Raw genomic sequence first — 14,828 nt, 5'->3', positions numbered from 1 at the left:
TGTACACAGCCTTGGGTCAGTATATATTATTTCAAAAGAAGCTGTTTTTTGTTTGTTTTAAGGATTTAAATAAAATCAATAGAGTTTCTCTAGGAAAATACAGTTACTTTTGTTTCTCTAATTGTTTGCACAGAACTTGACAAGATATAATTTTTTTCTAGTGGAGAAACAAATACATATTTTGTTATTGTCATTTTCTTTTACATGTTTTTTATATGTTCTGGATACCAGTATTACTTTAAAAATAATTTTTTTTCATCAAAACATCATCTTTTCACTACAGAAGCTTAGATCCGGATCCACAGCTTAGGAACCCACTCAGCTCACAGGCCATCTTTACCTAATAAGCTGTTTCCTTCATTGCCCATCCTTCAATACATTTGTTTCCATCTTCACACCCACAGGCCTAGCTCCAGAGCTGTGACCTTCAAACCTGCTTTGTTTTCAAGCCATCTTTGGCTGTTGAGACCCTCTTTTCCTCTCACCTCCATCTCTACATGCATATGCCAAACTCCAGTCCCGGTGCCATATTTGGCTTGTCCAATTAAGCAGCTCATCCCCCAACTTTACCACATAACTTCTGTACTGGCCCAATATAAGACAGGACAGAGTCTCATACCAGACATACAAACAAAAGAAAGAAGTCCACATGCCCAGGTCAAATTATAAAGACAACAATAATGGCCAAGACACCATGGCTCACATCAACCACAGTAGAATCACAGGAGTATTCTTTAATGAGAACTACCTAGATGAGCCCCAGGACATAGATTTTAAAAGGACAATAATAAATATTATCAAAGAATTAAAGTAATTTTCAAAAACCATGTTTAAATATCTTATTGAACAGCAAGAAGATAGAAGATAGTACCTAAGTAATGTCCAAGAAAATATAAATACACGACTGAATGAAATAATGAAGATAGTTAAAGATTTGAAAACAAAATTCAATAAAGAGATAGAAATATTGAAGAAAACTTAAACTGAAATGAAGACAGAATTGAAAACTCAATATAGAGAATAGTCTTATAAGTATAATGAATTAATCAGAAGACAGAATATCAGGGCTCAGAGATAGAGCAAAAGATCTATACCAAATAAGTGAAATATATATATTTGAAAATGTGTGATGCTATGACCAAATTTTCAAATTTTAGGCATATATAAGGGGGAAGAATCCCAAGACCATCCTATAGAGCAGATATTTAACAATATCACAGAATAAAACTTTCCCAAATTAAAGAAATACATACCAATACAGACACAAGAAACACATGGAACCCCAGCTAGAAATTTTCCAAGATTTAATATCATAGTTAAAACACTAAATATAAAGAACAAAGCAAAATTTTTGGATGCTGCACAAGAAAAAACCACAAGTTACATATAAGGAAAACTTATCATAATCATAGTTGTTTTCTCAGTGAAAAAGTCTGAAAGACAGAAGAGCCTGGAGCAATGCAGTGTGTATTCTAAAAGACTGACTGCCAATGGAAACTACACTACTATACCCAGAAAAAGTATCACCACAGTTGAAGAAGAAATAAAAAACCTTCCACAGCCTAAAAGAACTAAAATCCAACATGTAAAGGAAATGCTAAATAGAACACTGGAAGTATTGCTATGAACTGAAGAGAGGAATGAGCAAATGGTCAAGGAGATTTGACAACAAAACCAAACAATAAAAACTCTAATCCAGGAAATGTCAAGCATGGCAGAGATTCAAACAGTAAAAGAAACCCTGACATCGACCTACACCCTCAATAAAGTTATAATATTAACAACTTTAACTCTCTAATCAAGAGTAACTGAATGAATTAAGAAATAAAATCCATCTTTCTGTTCTTTATATAAATCTATCAGCTTTAAAGTTAGGCACAGACAATGTGAAAGGATAAAATAAAGTATCTCAAACAAACAGGATCAGGAAGCAAGCCAGCATCGCCATCCTAACAAGTGACAGAATAGACTTCAAACTAAAATTAATCAAAAGAGACAAAGAAGGGCACTTCATTTTAGTGAAAGGACCAGTTAAAAAAAGAAAAATTACAGCATTAAACATATGCATCCAACTCTGGCACAGCTGATAAATAAAAAGCATACTAATGAAAACAAAGGCAATACAAACTCAATAATATCAGCTGACTTCAACACTCCATTTTTCCAATAGACAGGTTTTCTGGACAAAAATAACCAGAGAAACCTGAGGATTACATGATAGTTTACACCAAATAGACCTAAAGATATCTAAAGAATATTCTATCCAAATACCAAATATAGGCTGACCTTTGGCTACTTTGGGGGTTCTTATTTCTTCCAACCTTTCAACTCCTTAACATTAGATAGGAGAGAAAAAAGGATGGGGGGGATGTTATCATTAGATGATTTCCTGCTGATTAGGGGCATCAAATCCCTTGTGGCAAGTTTGATCTTCACTGTCAGAATACTTAATTTTTTCTTCTTTGCACACATTACTTAACAAACTGCAAGCAACAACATCCAGCAACCCACCACCAGCCACCAACTACCAACCACCCACAACTCATCAGTGACCCCATCTCTATGGTCCCTAGCATTTATATACCCACTGAAGAGTTCCCAAAATTCTAAATGTCAATAATTACAGAAACATCGTGCCACTGGCAAAATCATGCCCCTGCTAGCGCATGAGGCAAATGATAGCGAGCTGTTGTAAAAAATATGAAGCATTGTCGTACCTGACACCTGCATTTAAAAATAAAAACACATTATTATAATATATCGCCATTTTTAAAGAAACTAACCTTCTCACTATAATGAAAGAATATATATTCTATTCAGCAGTACACAGATGCTTCTCTAAAACAGACCAATTCTGGGATGCAAAACAAACTTTAATGGATACAGAAAAGTTGAAATGCTTCCATATATTCTTGCCAGCTATCATGCAATAAAACTTATAATCAATACTAAACTCAGAGAGTAAACAATACATGCTGAGTAATGAGTAGGTCAAAGAAGAAATTAAAATATTCTTATAGCTAAATAAAAATAAAAACACAAAACCTCAGGGACAGATTAAAATTGTCCCTAAGAGCAAAACGAATAACCCTAAATACCTACATTAAAAATCAGAGAGACTACAAATAAAGGAATTAATGATCTATCATAAGAATAAAAAACAAAACAAAACAAAAAAGCAAGTCCAAAGTCAATAAATGGCAAGAAATTAATAAAAATCAAAGTGGAAGTTAATGTAACAGAAACAAAACACATAATACAAAGAATCACAGAATGTAAGAAATGGTTCTTTGAGAAGATGAGATGAACAAACTCTCCACCCAACTAACCAAAAGAAAGAGAGCACCCAAATTAACTAAATCAAAATTGAAAAGGGAAACACTACCATGGACACCAAAGAAAGGATATTATAAAAAGACATTTTGAAATCCTGTACTTTAATAAGTTAGGAAATTTTTTAAAAATTATGAATTTTTTGATTTCTCTAAGCTACCAAAGTTGAACCAAGAAGACATCAACAACCTAAGCACTTCCATAGCAAAGGTGACACTGGAAAGTCACAGAAGCCTTCAGGTAAAAAGCCACATGCAGATGAATTCACAGCAGAGTTCTACCAGACCTTCTAAGAACTACAATTAATACTTCTTAAATTATTAAAAAAAAAAAACAACCTGGAAACAGAAGGAACACTCCAAGATTCATCCTATGAAGTCGTATTGTGCTACAAGGTAAAGACATAACAAACAAACAAACAAACAAACAGAAAGCTCTATAGACTAATCGGTCTGATGAACAGAGATGCAAGATCCCCAATCAAATACTAGCAAACTGAATGAAGTTTGCATTCAGATCATCCACCATGATCAAGCTGGCTTCATCCCAGAAATGCAGGGATGGTTCAATACATGTAAGACAATAAATATAACAACAGATATATAAATATATAGCAGTATATAGTATTTATATAACAATACAAAATAGATAAAACAGAACAATAAATATATAGATGGACTCAAAGATTTAAAAAGTCATATGATCATCTCAATAGATGAGGAAAAAGCCTTTGACAAAATCCAAAGTGCTGTCATGATAAAAGCATTAGAGAAAGTGGGCCTGGAAGAAAGATACCTTAAGATAATAGAGGTAATATACGACAAACCCACAGACAAAAATCATCCTAAATAGAGAAAACCTTGAAGCAATCCCATTAAAATTATGAATGGGACAGGGATGTCCACTCTCCCCACTTTTTTTTCAAAATAGTGCTAGAAACATGAGCCAGAGCAATATGGCAAAAGAAGGAAGCTAAAGGACACAGAGAAGAAAAGATGGTAAATTATACTTATTTGCAGATGACATGATATTAAATAAAACTGATTCAAGAAATTTTACCAGGAAACTTCTAGAAACAATCAACTATTTCAGCTAGCATCAAAGACAAAATATCTTGGGATAAACTTTAAGGCATGTTATAAACATATAGTAATAAAAACAATATAGAACTGGCACAAAAATATGTTGGGAGCCGACTTTAAGCAGAAAGCGGCTAGAAAACAGCTATCAACTTTGCAGCCATCTGGAACCATACACCCTGATAGAGACTGGCTTTCAATAGCCTACAACAGCTGAAGCACATTCTGATAAATATATTGTTTATCCCACATAGCTTGTTTTGCTGTTTAGTGACCCCAGCTGCATGGTGCATGTGGTAAAATGTTTTCACCTGTGTTCTCCTGCTTGTGCTTATAAATACCCAGCATTTCCTTGTAATAGGGAATAGGGGAAATAAAGGAGTAATCAGACTTCACTACACACTCTGGTTTGTCTCCATTCTTCACGTCTCTTTCCCTTCTTCTCTCCACTCTCTCTCTTGACCAAAGCACTTAGCCCCAAAGTGTGGGGCAGTGTAGACAGCAAATTAGTAGCCCCAAAGTGTGAGGCACTGCACTTCTCAACAAAAATAGACATGTTGCCCAATGGAACAAAATAGAAAACTCAAAACATGAGTGCATGAAACTAGTTATTTGATATTGATAAAAAGTATCTTCAACAAATGGTGCCAGGATAATTGAATGACCACTTACAAGCATGGACTTGGGCTCATACTTATTACTCTGCACAAAAATTAGCTCCAAGTGGGTCAAAGACTTCAGTTTGAAACCTGAAATGGTACAACTGCTAGAAGAAAACATGGGTAAGATTTGGGTGTGGGAAAGGGTTTTCTGAATAAGATTCCAATTGTTCAGAAATAGTTGTGCCAACTATTAATCAATGGAAACTCATAAAACAAAATGCTTCTATACTAAAGAAACTATCAATCAAATGAAGAAGAAATTCACAGCATGGGAGAGAATTTTTGTTTGTTTGTTTGTTTGTTTGTTTTTTCGAGACAGGGTTTCTCTGTGTAACCCTGGCTGTCCTGGAACTCACTCTGTAGACCAGGCTGGCCTTGAACTCAGAAATCTGCCTGCCTCTGCCTCCCAAGTGCTGGGATTAAAGGTGTGGGCCACCACCGCCCAGCAGGAGAGAATTTTTATTTGCCACATATCCAACAAATCATTAGTACCCAGAATATATTAAGAAGTAGAAAAATAAACTGAGTCCAGGAAACAAATGATCCAATTAAGAAATGGAAGGAAGAAAAATGTCTATGATATACCTCGAAAAGTGATAATTATCCTTGGCAATTAGTAAAAATGCCCATTAAAACAACTAGGATTTTATCTCACCCTAGTCAGAATGGCTGAGATCAATAAAACAAGGACACTAAATGTGAGGGAGGCTATGGAGAGAGTAGAGCGCTCAGTTACTTTCAGAAGGCAAACTGTTGCATCCACTCTGGAAATCAGAATGGAGAATAGTCAAAAGAACTAAAAATAACCCTATGGTATGAATCAGCTACATCAGTCTTTGGCAGATGCCCAAAGGAGTCAACATCCTTCTCCATAGATGCTTGCTCAGCCATGTTCATAGCCATCCTATTTACAATAGCATTTTTACAACAAGATATAGAAACAACCTAAATGCCCTTCAACAAATAAATATATAGTGAAAAACATAGTATCTGTACATTTAAGAATACTATACAACTGTTAAAAAACAAAATCATGAAATTTGAACATAAAAGGATGGACCTAGAAGCATTCACATTGAATGAGGTAACTCGGATCCAGAAAGACAAACATTGTATGATCTCTCTTATCCATGGTACTTCATTTCAAATCTTTAGATATTAGTATACAAAATGGAGTTGCCACAGAAGCCAGGAAAGTATAAAGGAACCATGGGGGTACTTCAGAGGGGGATAGCAGGATACAGGTGATATTAAAGGAGAAATGGAAAAGTGAGGAGAGGTAACTAATAGGAAGATCAATATAGAAGCAGAAGGAGGAACAAATAGCACCAAGGTTGTCTGATAACACCTCAAGAAACCATTTTACGTTCACACACACACATGCACGTACACAGTTATACCACTTGGGCTGACAGTGCTCCCATGAGAACCATATCCTAAACAGAACCCCAATATCATCCACAGAACTTTCTCTCATATGGCTGAAAAAGATAGTCTAGATAAATCCCAAAACCATATAGGTTACTGTTGTTGCCTGGGATGTTTCTCAGAACTTTAATATAAGTCTCTATTGCTAAAAACACCACATACTTAGGACTCAGGACTTGAATTATTCAAGCTGGATCCAATCTGAAAGCCTACTTCTTATAATCTAGCTTCCATAGTACCAGAAAGTACTAGAAAGTACTAGAAAGCTGTCAAGAAAGAGAAGCAAATTAAACAGTCCTACCCAGCTTGTAACACAGTAGTGGCACTTACATGTTGGTGCAAACTGACAGCTATTCAAGTGGACCTCAGGTCTACTTAGCATGAGGAAAATCATGCCTGTTCACAGGAACCTAGCCAGTTACCTGGAGCTAGTTAGATCACGGATCTTAAAAGAAAATGTACTGTTGCCACTTTCTACACCACCATAATTCCTTGACTACATTCTAAATCCTATTTTTATTACCCACAGGTAAGTGAAGTGATTTCCTCTCCTTAAAGAAGCTTCTCTTTGCAGAACACGATGACCATTTACAGAAAACTACAACTATATGCATGTAAAGATCAATAGTTTGTGGGGTCCCTAGCCCCAGTAGATACATCTGACGCATAGTCCCTGCATCTATGTCTCAGGGAACATCATGGAAATAAAAAAGAATTTGTAAAGATCAGAATTTCAGAAAGTCTGCAGTGTGATTGCCTGTGTTAGAAATAAATGAATCAACAAACCTGAATGATGGTAATACACATAGACATGCTGGCACAGAAAGGGGAGAAGCTCATGGGGCCCTAACCCTAGACAAAGAACTCCACACAACTAATGATGGAGTACTGAGAGAAGGAGAACTGGCCTCCGCCATAGGTGAGCTCTCTGAATGGCGATCCAATCTAAAGTTGTCACCTGAAACCATACACCTATGAACGACAAAGATGAACCAACAGGTTGCACTTACATATTGGTACACATATAATATATATGTAATAATAATAATAAAAGAAAAGGAGATTATCAATTTGAGAGTAGGGTAGGATATGGGAGGAGTCAAAGGAAGGTGATATGAGAGGGGCTGCAGGGAGAAAAGGAAAGGGGGTGATATAATTATATTTTAATTAAAAATATAAAAAGTATATATTTTTTATTTTTTCTGTCAAGCCAGGTTCCTTAACAAATATAATGATATATCAAGAGTGTAATGAAATGCCAAGAATATAAAATGAAACAATAAAAGTTTATATATCAGTAATTACAAGGTAAAGTTGTTTGAAAAGAATAATTTTGTCTTTAACAAAAAAAAATGCAATAGGCTTTTGTTTGGTATTTTTACTATGCAATTATTTGATAAGAGACCAGGTTCTAAGCAGCTGGGACAAAAGCATGCACAGGTACGTGATAGTTTCCTTCCTACAACACTATTTTTTTTAAATCCACTAATCTATTATGCAGCACATATATACAGTGTGGTTATAAACTTCCAGAGCACAAATTCTATAGGGGAAAAATGTGTGTCACATGCTACCTTCTGTTGTATAATCCATCATTGATTCAACCTAAAATTATATTCACATTGCATTGATTTGTGGTGCATGTTAGTTCAAAAAGAGCTGATGGGTCTGATTCATCATGACTCATCAGTGCCAGAGTCATGAATAATTGCTGGCCCCATGCTTCCTAATCCTAAGAGGGAATTCCATCACTAAAATAAGCTAAGAGGTTTTGCAAGTCTCCACCTACCCACTTCTCGCCCACAGACACATTAATTGGCCCATAGATTTCCCAAAAGTCACCCTCAACTCAATGGAAGTAGATCTGTGCATACCTGAGTCCACAGCAACTCTTAATATTTGGTCAATGTACAAAATAGATTCCAAAATAAATCAAGAAGCAACTTGAGGTATACAAACAAAAATGTTTAAGCAACACAACCTAGGAGAGTCTCGTTAGTGGAGTATTGTCCTGATGCACAGCAAGCACCTCAAATAACATTGCAGTTCTTCCCATTCAAGGACAGGGACATTGGAGTGCGCTTATACACTGGCTAAAGTTCTTGCAAAAACAACACTGTAAAATGACTTCAGAAACAAATGTGTCATGCTGAGGTACAGCTTCCATTTACTATCAGTATGTTTAATTAGGTCAAAGGAGCTTCCATGGATAAATGGCTTAGGGAATAGGATATTAATCAGAACATGTGTTGTCATGATGACTTATCTTAATTGGTACCCAGAGCACTCCAGATGTTTGGTTCCTCAACCCATAAAGATGCTGGATTCTCACAGTAAGATCAATTCATTTATTAAAGAAATAAGTCTACTTTTTCTCTCTGTAAATATAAAGCTATAGCAAGATACTTTCTTCATATCAGAAATAGTGCTATCATCTGAGAAGGAAGGCATACTTCCTTCCTTCCTGTTTAAAAAAAAAAAAAAAAACAAAAGATGGACTTAGCTGTTTGTGGAAAATAACCTCAGGATATGTTTATCTTTGTGTAATGTACAATAGTGCAGATACTGAAAATCAGCTGAGTACTCAAGCTAGTGAGGACTAATTTGCTAATTTTAAAGTAATTAGAAGGGACTCCAGGTCTCTGCAGCTGCAGCACCACCTTGGTTGTGGCAGAAAAGGTCAGACAACAGCAAGAGTTTCCAAACTTTTGTCATTTTGGCCTATTTTCCACATCATTTCAGCTACAGACACATTTATGTTTGTTACAATATGGTCGAGAAAAACTCATGAGAATCAGATCATCTGAGAACATCTGCCTTAAAGATAACAAAGCTTCATCAAGACCAAGGACTAGGAAAACAGCCAAGAAAGACTAAAAGAAGATAACCACACATCTGTCTGAAAAAGGAGAGTGGAAGGATGCTGCTGGGGAGACTTGTTACCAGGATGTGAGACACACAAGATGGCCCAGGTTCAGTCTTCCTAGAAGATGCAACCCAAAGGTAGAGACCGATACCAAGATAGTTCAATTTACAGCCACTAGGGGTTCTCAGGAGTGAGGATGCAAGGAAGATCACTGAGTTCAATCAACCACCCACCCCCCAGGTATCAAATACAGTAAGATCCATTAAATAGAAGTAGTTCTAATCTCATTTTCATATTTTAAGGTGACCTAGGTACTGGTCTATATATTTCCTTCCCATTGATTTTCCAAAAGGAAAGCGTAAGTGAAAAGCATCAAATTCTTTTCTACTTCATGCTACCAAGAAGTGGCTTTAGACCAGGTAAGAATTTTGAATGAAAACAGCATCAATTTTCCCAAGCTTGATGCTGTCAGTCTTGCTGATCCGAATTAGTGACTAAAGACACAAAATACTCAACTTAGTCTTCCTACAAGCTTACAAGCACATGGGCATACTGAGTCCCCCTTGAGGCAGTTATAGGTTGGTGTTATAGTTGGATGCCAGCAACAGAAGGCAGGGCTTGTCATTCTTTACTGCAACCAGTTCATTGTGACATCAAATCAAATTAATCACTGTGCCAATCAACTTAATTCTTTAAATGTTTGTGAATAATTGAGTTTAAGGGCATGGTTAAAATAAGAAGGCTTTATGAAGATAATCAAATTTAACCCACAATGCACATATAATGGCATCATGCCGGTTATAAGTACAACTATGAGGATTGGGAGGTAGCTCATTGTTAGAGCTCTTAGCTAGAAATGACAGGCCCTGTGTTTGATCCTCAGGGAAGAAGAAGAAGAAGAAGAAGAAGAAGAAGAAGAAGAAGAAGAAGAAGAAGAAGAAGAGGAGGAGGAGGAGGAGGAGGAGGAGGAGGAGGAGGAGGAGGAGGAGGAGGAGGAGGAGGAGGAGGAGGAGGAGAAAGAGTAGGAGGAGAAAGAGAAGGAGGAGGAGGAGGGGGAGGAGAAAGAGTAGGAGGAGAAAGAGGAGGAGGAGGAGGAGGAGAAAGAGAAGGAGGAGGAGGAGGAGAAAGAGGAGGAGGAGGAGGAGGAGAAAGAGAAGGAGGAGAAAGAGGAGGAGGAGGAGGAGGAGGAGGAGTTGTTCCTATGAAGTTCAAGTTTCCATATTAAAAATTAGGGGCTTGATTTGATTCTGGGACTTATGCTGTAGGACTCAGATGAGGAACATGATCAGTTGTTAAATGCAGGACTGAGTACTGTGTTTACAAGAGACACTGTTCCTCCACAGAGTATTTCTGGGGTGGACTGCTTGACTTGGTCTAATAACACCTGACAAAGAGCCTCTGGCATTTGAGAAAGCTTTCTCATAGACAGTATAGCTGAGAAGTCCTCATCTTAAATTGCACTTTATTTCTGCATAATTCACTTCTTAGTCACAGCTATTCAAGGAGAAATCAAGTGGTTTCTGGTTGCATGAGCACGTTGGTGAGAAATTCCGGGCTTGAGTTCTCTGGGTATTACGGGATAAGACACTTGTTGTGAGTTTTCTGATTGCTTTTAAAAGGAGCAGTTTAATAACCAACTTCACATATGAAAGTTAAGACAGTTGTCATTGTGGCTATAGTTAAAGGGGTTGACATGCTTCCCAACTTCTATTTTTATTATTTTATGGTTGTTTTGCCAGCATCTATGTGTGCCTTGTGACTGCAGTACCTGAAGATGCCAGAAGAGGGTGTCTTATCCCTGAAGCTGGAATTGCATATGGTTGTGAGGTATCATGGGGGTGCTAGAAATTAAGCCCTGGTCCTCTGCAAGAGGAACAAGTGGCCTTGGCTACCACTCCAGCCTCCATCTACTTTTTGAGAATGTGTCTCATGCAGTGCCAGGTGAGTCCTAAACCCAAGGGTGACCTTGAACTTCTTTTTCTTTAAAGTATACTTTTATTTATTGTTTGAGAATTTTATATAAGTATACAAAGTGTTTTCATCAAACCCACTCCTATTTATTGTTGAACTCAAGCTTCTTATTTCTCAGTTTGATTGCCCAGCATTTGTTCTTCAAAGAACAGCCTACCATCAAGTAGGATGTCATCAGGGAGACAAAATGCAAACAAAATATGACACCCTTCACAGAAACTATTTCATAGAAGCTCACATTATCTGAATATCATGCCCATGAATGAAAGGGTGATCAGGAAGGAGACTGGGTTATAAGTGAAACAATGAAGTTGGTATAATTAGATAACTCCATCTAGTAGATCCACATGGGAAAGACAATAATTGCAACTCCCATACTTTAGATGGGTGGAAAGTTGTGTATATAAAGCTAAAGCTGTACCCATGAAATACCTCACATCACAGGCCCATTCATGACACCGCAGGCTCATTGATGAAATGACTTGTACTGTGGGCCTACTTCTAGCACTGAAGGCCCATTGATGACATCGTAGGCCCATTCATTCATGATACAGCTCTACACTACAACCTCATTCATGTTGTACATTGCACTGCAGACCCATTCATGACACTGTAGGCTCATTTTATTTGATCCTACATTGCCACTGTCTTCAGTACTTGCTGTTGATACTGAAAACTGGACACTAAAAATGTGTATTTTGATTCCTAACCCAACACTGAACAGATTCTCATATTTAGTTTTATCAAATGTAATAACTTATTCAAGATAAAAAATGTGGAAATTGAAAACATTAAACATATCCTATTTATTTTGCCTATTATATTCAGATGCTGATTTCTTGGCCCTGAAATCTAGTTACTGTCAGGACATGGGCATTGTCATGGATATTGATGAATCCCCTGTATCAATGTGGTGTAAAGAATGTTCCCTAGTTAGCTCTGATTGGTTAATACAAATCCAAACATCCAATGATTGGGCAGAGGAGATTAAAAGGCTAAACTTCTGATCCCAGTCAGGGGTCAGAAGGAGGGAACAAGGAAGAAGGAGTTGGCCATGAGGCAGGTAGGGGCTCAGGAGAAGAAGGGCTACAAGGCAGGTGGAGGAAGAAGGCTGCCACCATGGGATTGGGCATGAGGAAGGTCACCAAGGAAGTTCTCCATAAGGACAGACAGCTACAACACAACAAGCCAAGGAGAGACTGAATGCAAGTAACTCGGGGCCTGTGTCCGAGAAGTGAATATCTTGGAGGATTAGAATGGCTCAGAACCTGCTCAACTTAAGCTTGCAGCCTGTTAATAAAAATACCATGTTTCTGTGTCAATTATTTGGGAGCTAGCCGGGTTATAGAAACCTGCCACACTTATATTTCATCCTCTAGTTGCACCATCAGTGGTTCTAAGCTCATATATTAACAATGTGCATTAGTGTACTGAATAACAATCAGCAAGTCTAGAACCAAGGTTGTATGAAGTTTGCAATAAAGAATGTCAGGCGGGAAAAGGAGGCACGTGGAGGGTGTTTGTGTTGAGAAAGTATTGCCGGAGAGGGAAAGATACAGTGGGAATCTGGAACTAACTACAGAGAGATGACAGGGCTCTTTAAAGGCAATGAGGTCTCATTCAGGGCAGAATGTGAGGAGCAGTTAACAGCACTGCTTCCCTCCTGGCACAATACTATCAAGTTTGCAGTAGTTGCACACTCTACGGAAATCTTGGTGAGAATGACACTCTTACCATCTGTTTTCTTTGACTCATTTCCGGTGTTGGAGTGATCCTTCTTGTCTGCCTTATTTTTACTGTCTTTCAAGTCACCTGAAAGCAATAAGCATGACAAACTGAATGTGTGCAGCTGGGGTGGGAGAAAAACTTAAAATCGTGTTGGGACAAGACCTGGTGGAGCATGGAGGGTGAGGGACTGCACACCCTGATATCATTATCTCTGTGATCTTCCAGATCCAGATTGGTTCTGGAAATTGGATTATAGTCAGAAATTAAAATTAAAGTATCCACTCAAACAGGCTTATAGTTAAATAAGTGCTGTTTTTTCTAAGAGACACAATTATTTATTTATTTATTTATTTATTATTTATTTATTTATTTTGGTTAGGCTGAAAAGTGAGGAAAAACCTGGAATACATGAAAGTTCTAATTAACAGCTAGTTAATTATATTAACTAATAGCTATTTTTGGAATTTTATTTGCAGAATGGGGATAATAATGTCTACTTTTATAAAAATATTTATTTACTTATTTCATTGTATATGAGTACATTGTAGCTGTCTTCAGACATACTAGAAGAGGGCATCAGATCCTATTACAGATGGTTGTGAGCCACCCTGTGGTTTCTGGGAGTTGAACTCAGTACCTCTAGAAAAGCAGTCAGTGCTCTTAACTGCTGAGCCATCTTTCCAGCTTCAATGTCTACTTTACATATAGGTCGAAGGACAGATGTACCTGAGCCATGTAGATGTTCAATGTAACCTGTAGTGTGCTGTTTAAAGACTGTGTTCACTATCCTAAGCATACTCTATATGTGCTATTCTAATTAATGAGGTTGACAAAGTATCATTTCCAAAAATTAAAAAGACTACTCTTACAAATGTGAGCAAACATATGTGAAGAATTTATATAATGCATTGATGAGGAAATGAGAGAAAACAAGACGATTTTAAGAGCATCCAAAGAAGTAGGTATTTATAAACATTTTAGAAATGTGTTAAAACATGGCTGTTATGAAATAGATGTAAAAGTGTTTGTAATCAAAGAATAATGTTCATGACCTTCTGGCAATCTGAATAAGTCAAAATCTCTAATTTAGAAAATAGCTTTACAGTTATATGTATTAATTAAGTACTTTAAATAGAAATTTAAGCACTACTGTATTCCCCCAAACCATGAGTCAGCAAGTTATGGGACAATCTGGTTACCCAACTCTTAGAGCTAACTTGTAAGGCTTGCTTTAACTCTTAATACTGAAATGGGATAAAGAAATTGGCTAGAAAAATTAACAAGGGGTGTTTAGGATCTTTTCAGGATTAGTTTAGTTGGAGGACATGATTAGTATCCTCCGAACCCCAGTGAATCAAAAGGAGTTCCTTTAGGGTCTCTTTCCCTGTTTAAGAACATTAGAGATGGACTGAGTGTCTCAAGCCCTGGAAGTTTTCTTTCTTTTTTCTTTTTTCTTCCTTCCTTTCTTTTTTTTTCTTTCTTTTTTCTTTTTTCTTTTTTTTTCTTTTCTTTTTTTTTTTTTCAAGACAGGGTTTCTCTGTATAGCCTTGGCTATCTTGGAACTCACTCAGTAGACCAGGCTGGTCTTGAACTCAGAAATCCGCCTGCCTCTGTCTCCCAAGTGCTGGGATTAAAGGTGTGCACCACCACTGCCCGGTCCTGGAAGTTTTCTACAGTTCATCTTCCCCATGTGAAGTTTCACACTCCTAGTGTGAGGCCTGCCGTATTGTTCTGAGCCAGAGGTTTAGCTATCTCTGAGGC

General features: G+C 37.2%; 1 protein-coding gene across 7 annotated transcripts in view; it reads right to left on the bottom strand.

Annotated features, from left to right (window-relative positions):
• The window catches only part of Pde1c (phosphodiesterase 1C), a 500,617-nt gene that overhangs the window by 38,549 nt on the left and 447,240 nt on the right, over positions 1 to 14,828 (bottom strand). For 5 of the 7 annotated variants that reach the window (XR_013103999.1, XM_076913296.1, XM_076913298.1 and 2 more), the window contains one exon: positions 13,074 to 13,151. The exons of the other annotated variants lie outside the window; for them this stretch is intronic. Coding sequence is in view for 4 of the 5 variants with exons in the window: in XM_076913296.1 (XP_076769411.1) it covers positions 13,074 to 13,151 (78 nt within the window). In the remaining variant the exon portion in view is untranslated. The remainder of the gene's footprint in view (positions 1 to 13,073; positions 13,152 to 14,828) is intronic. 7 annotated transcript variants of the gene reach the window in all.

This window comes from Arvicanthis niloticus, chromosome 15 (genome assembly GCF_011762505.2).
Source record: "Arvicanthis niloticus isolate mArvNil1 chromosome 15, mArvNil1.pat.X, whole genome shotgun sequence".
NCBI classification, from domain to species: Eukaryota; Metazoa; Chordata; class Mammalia; order Rodentia; family Muridae; genus Arvicanthis; species Arvicanthis niloticus.
Note: the sequence above shows the minus strand (reverse complement) of the source record. Positions and strands in the feature narration are given on the sequence as shown.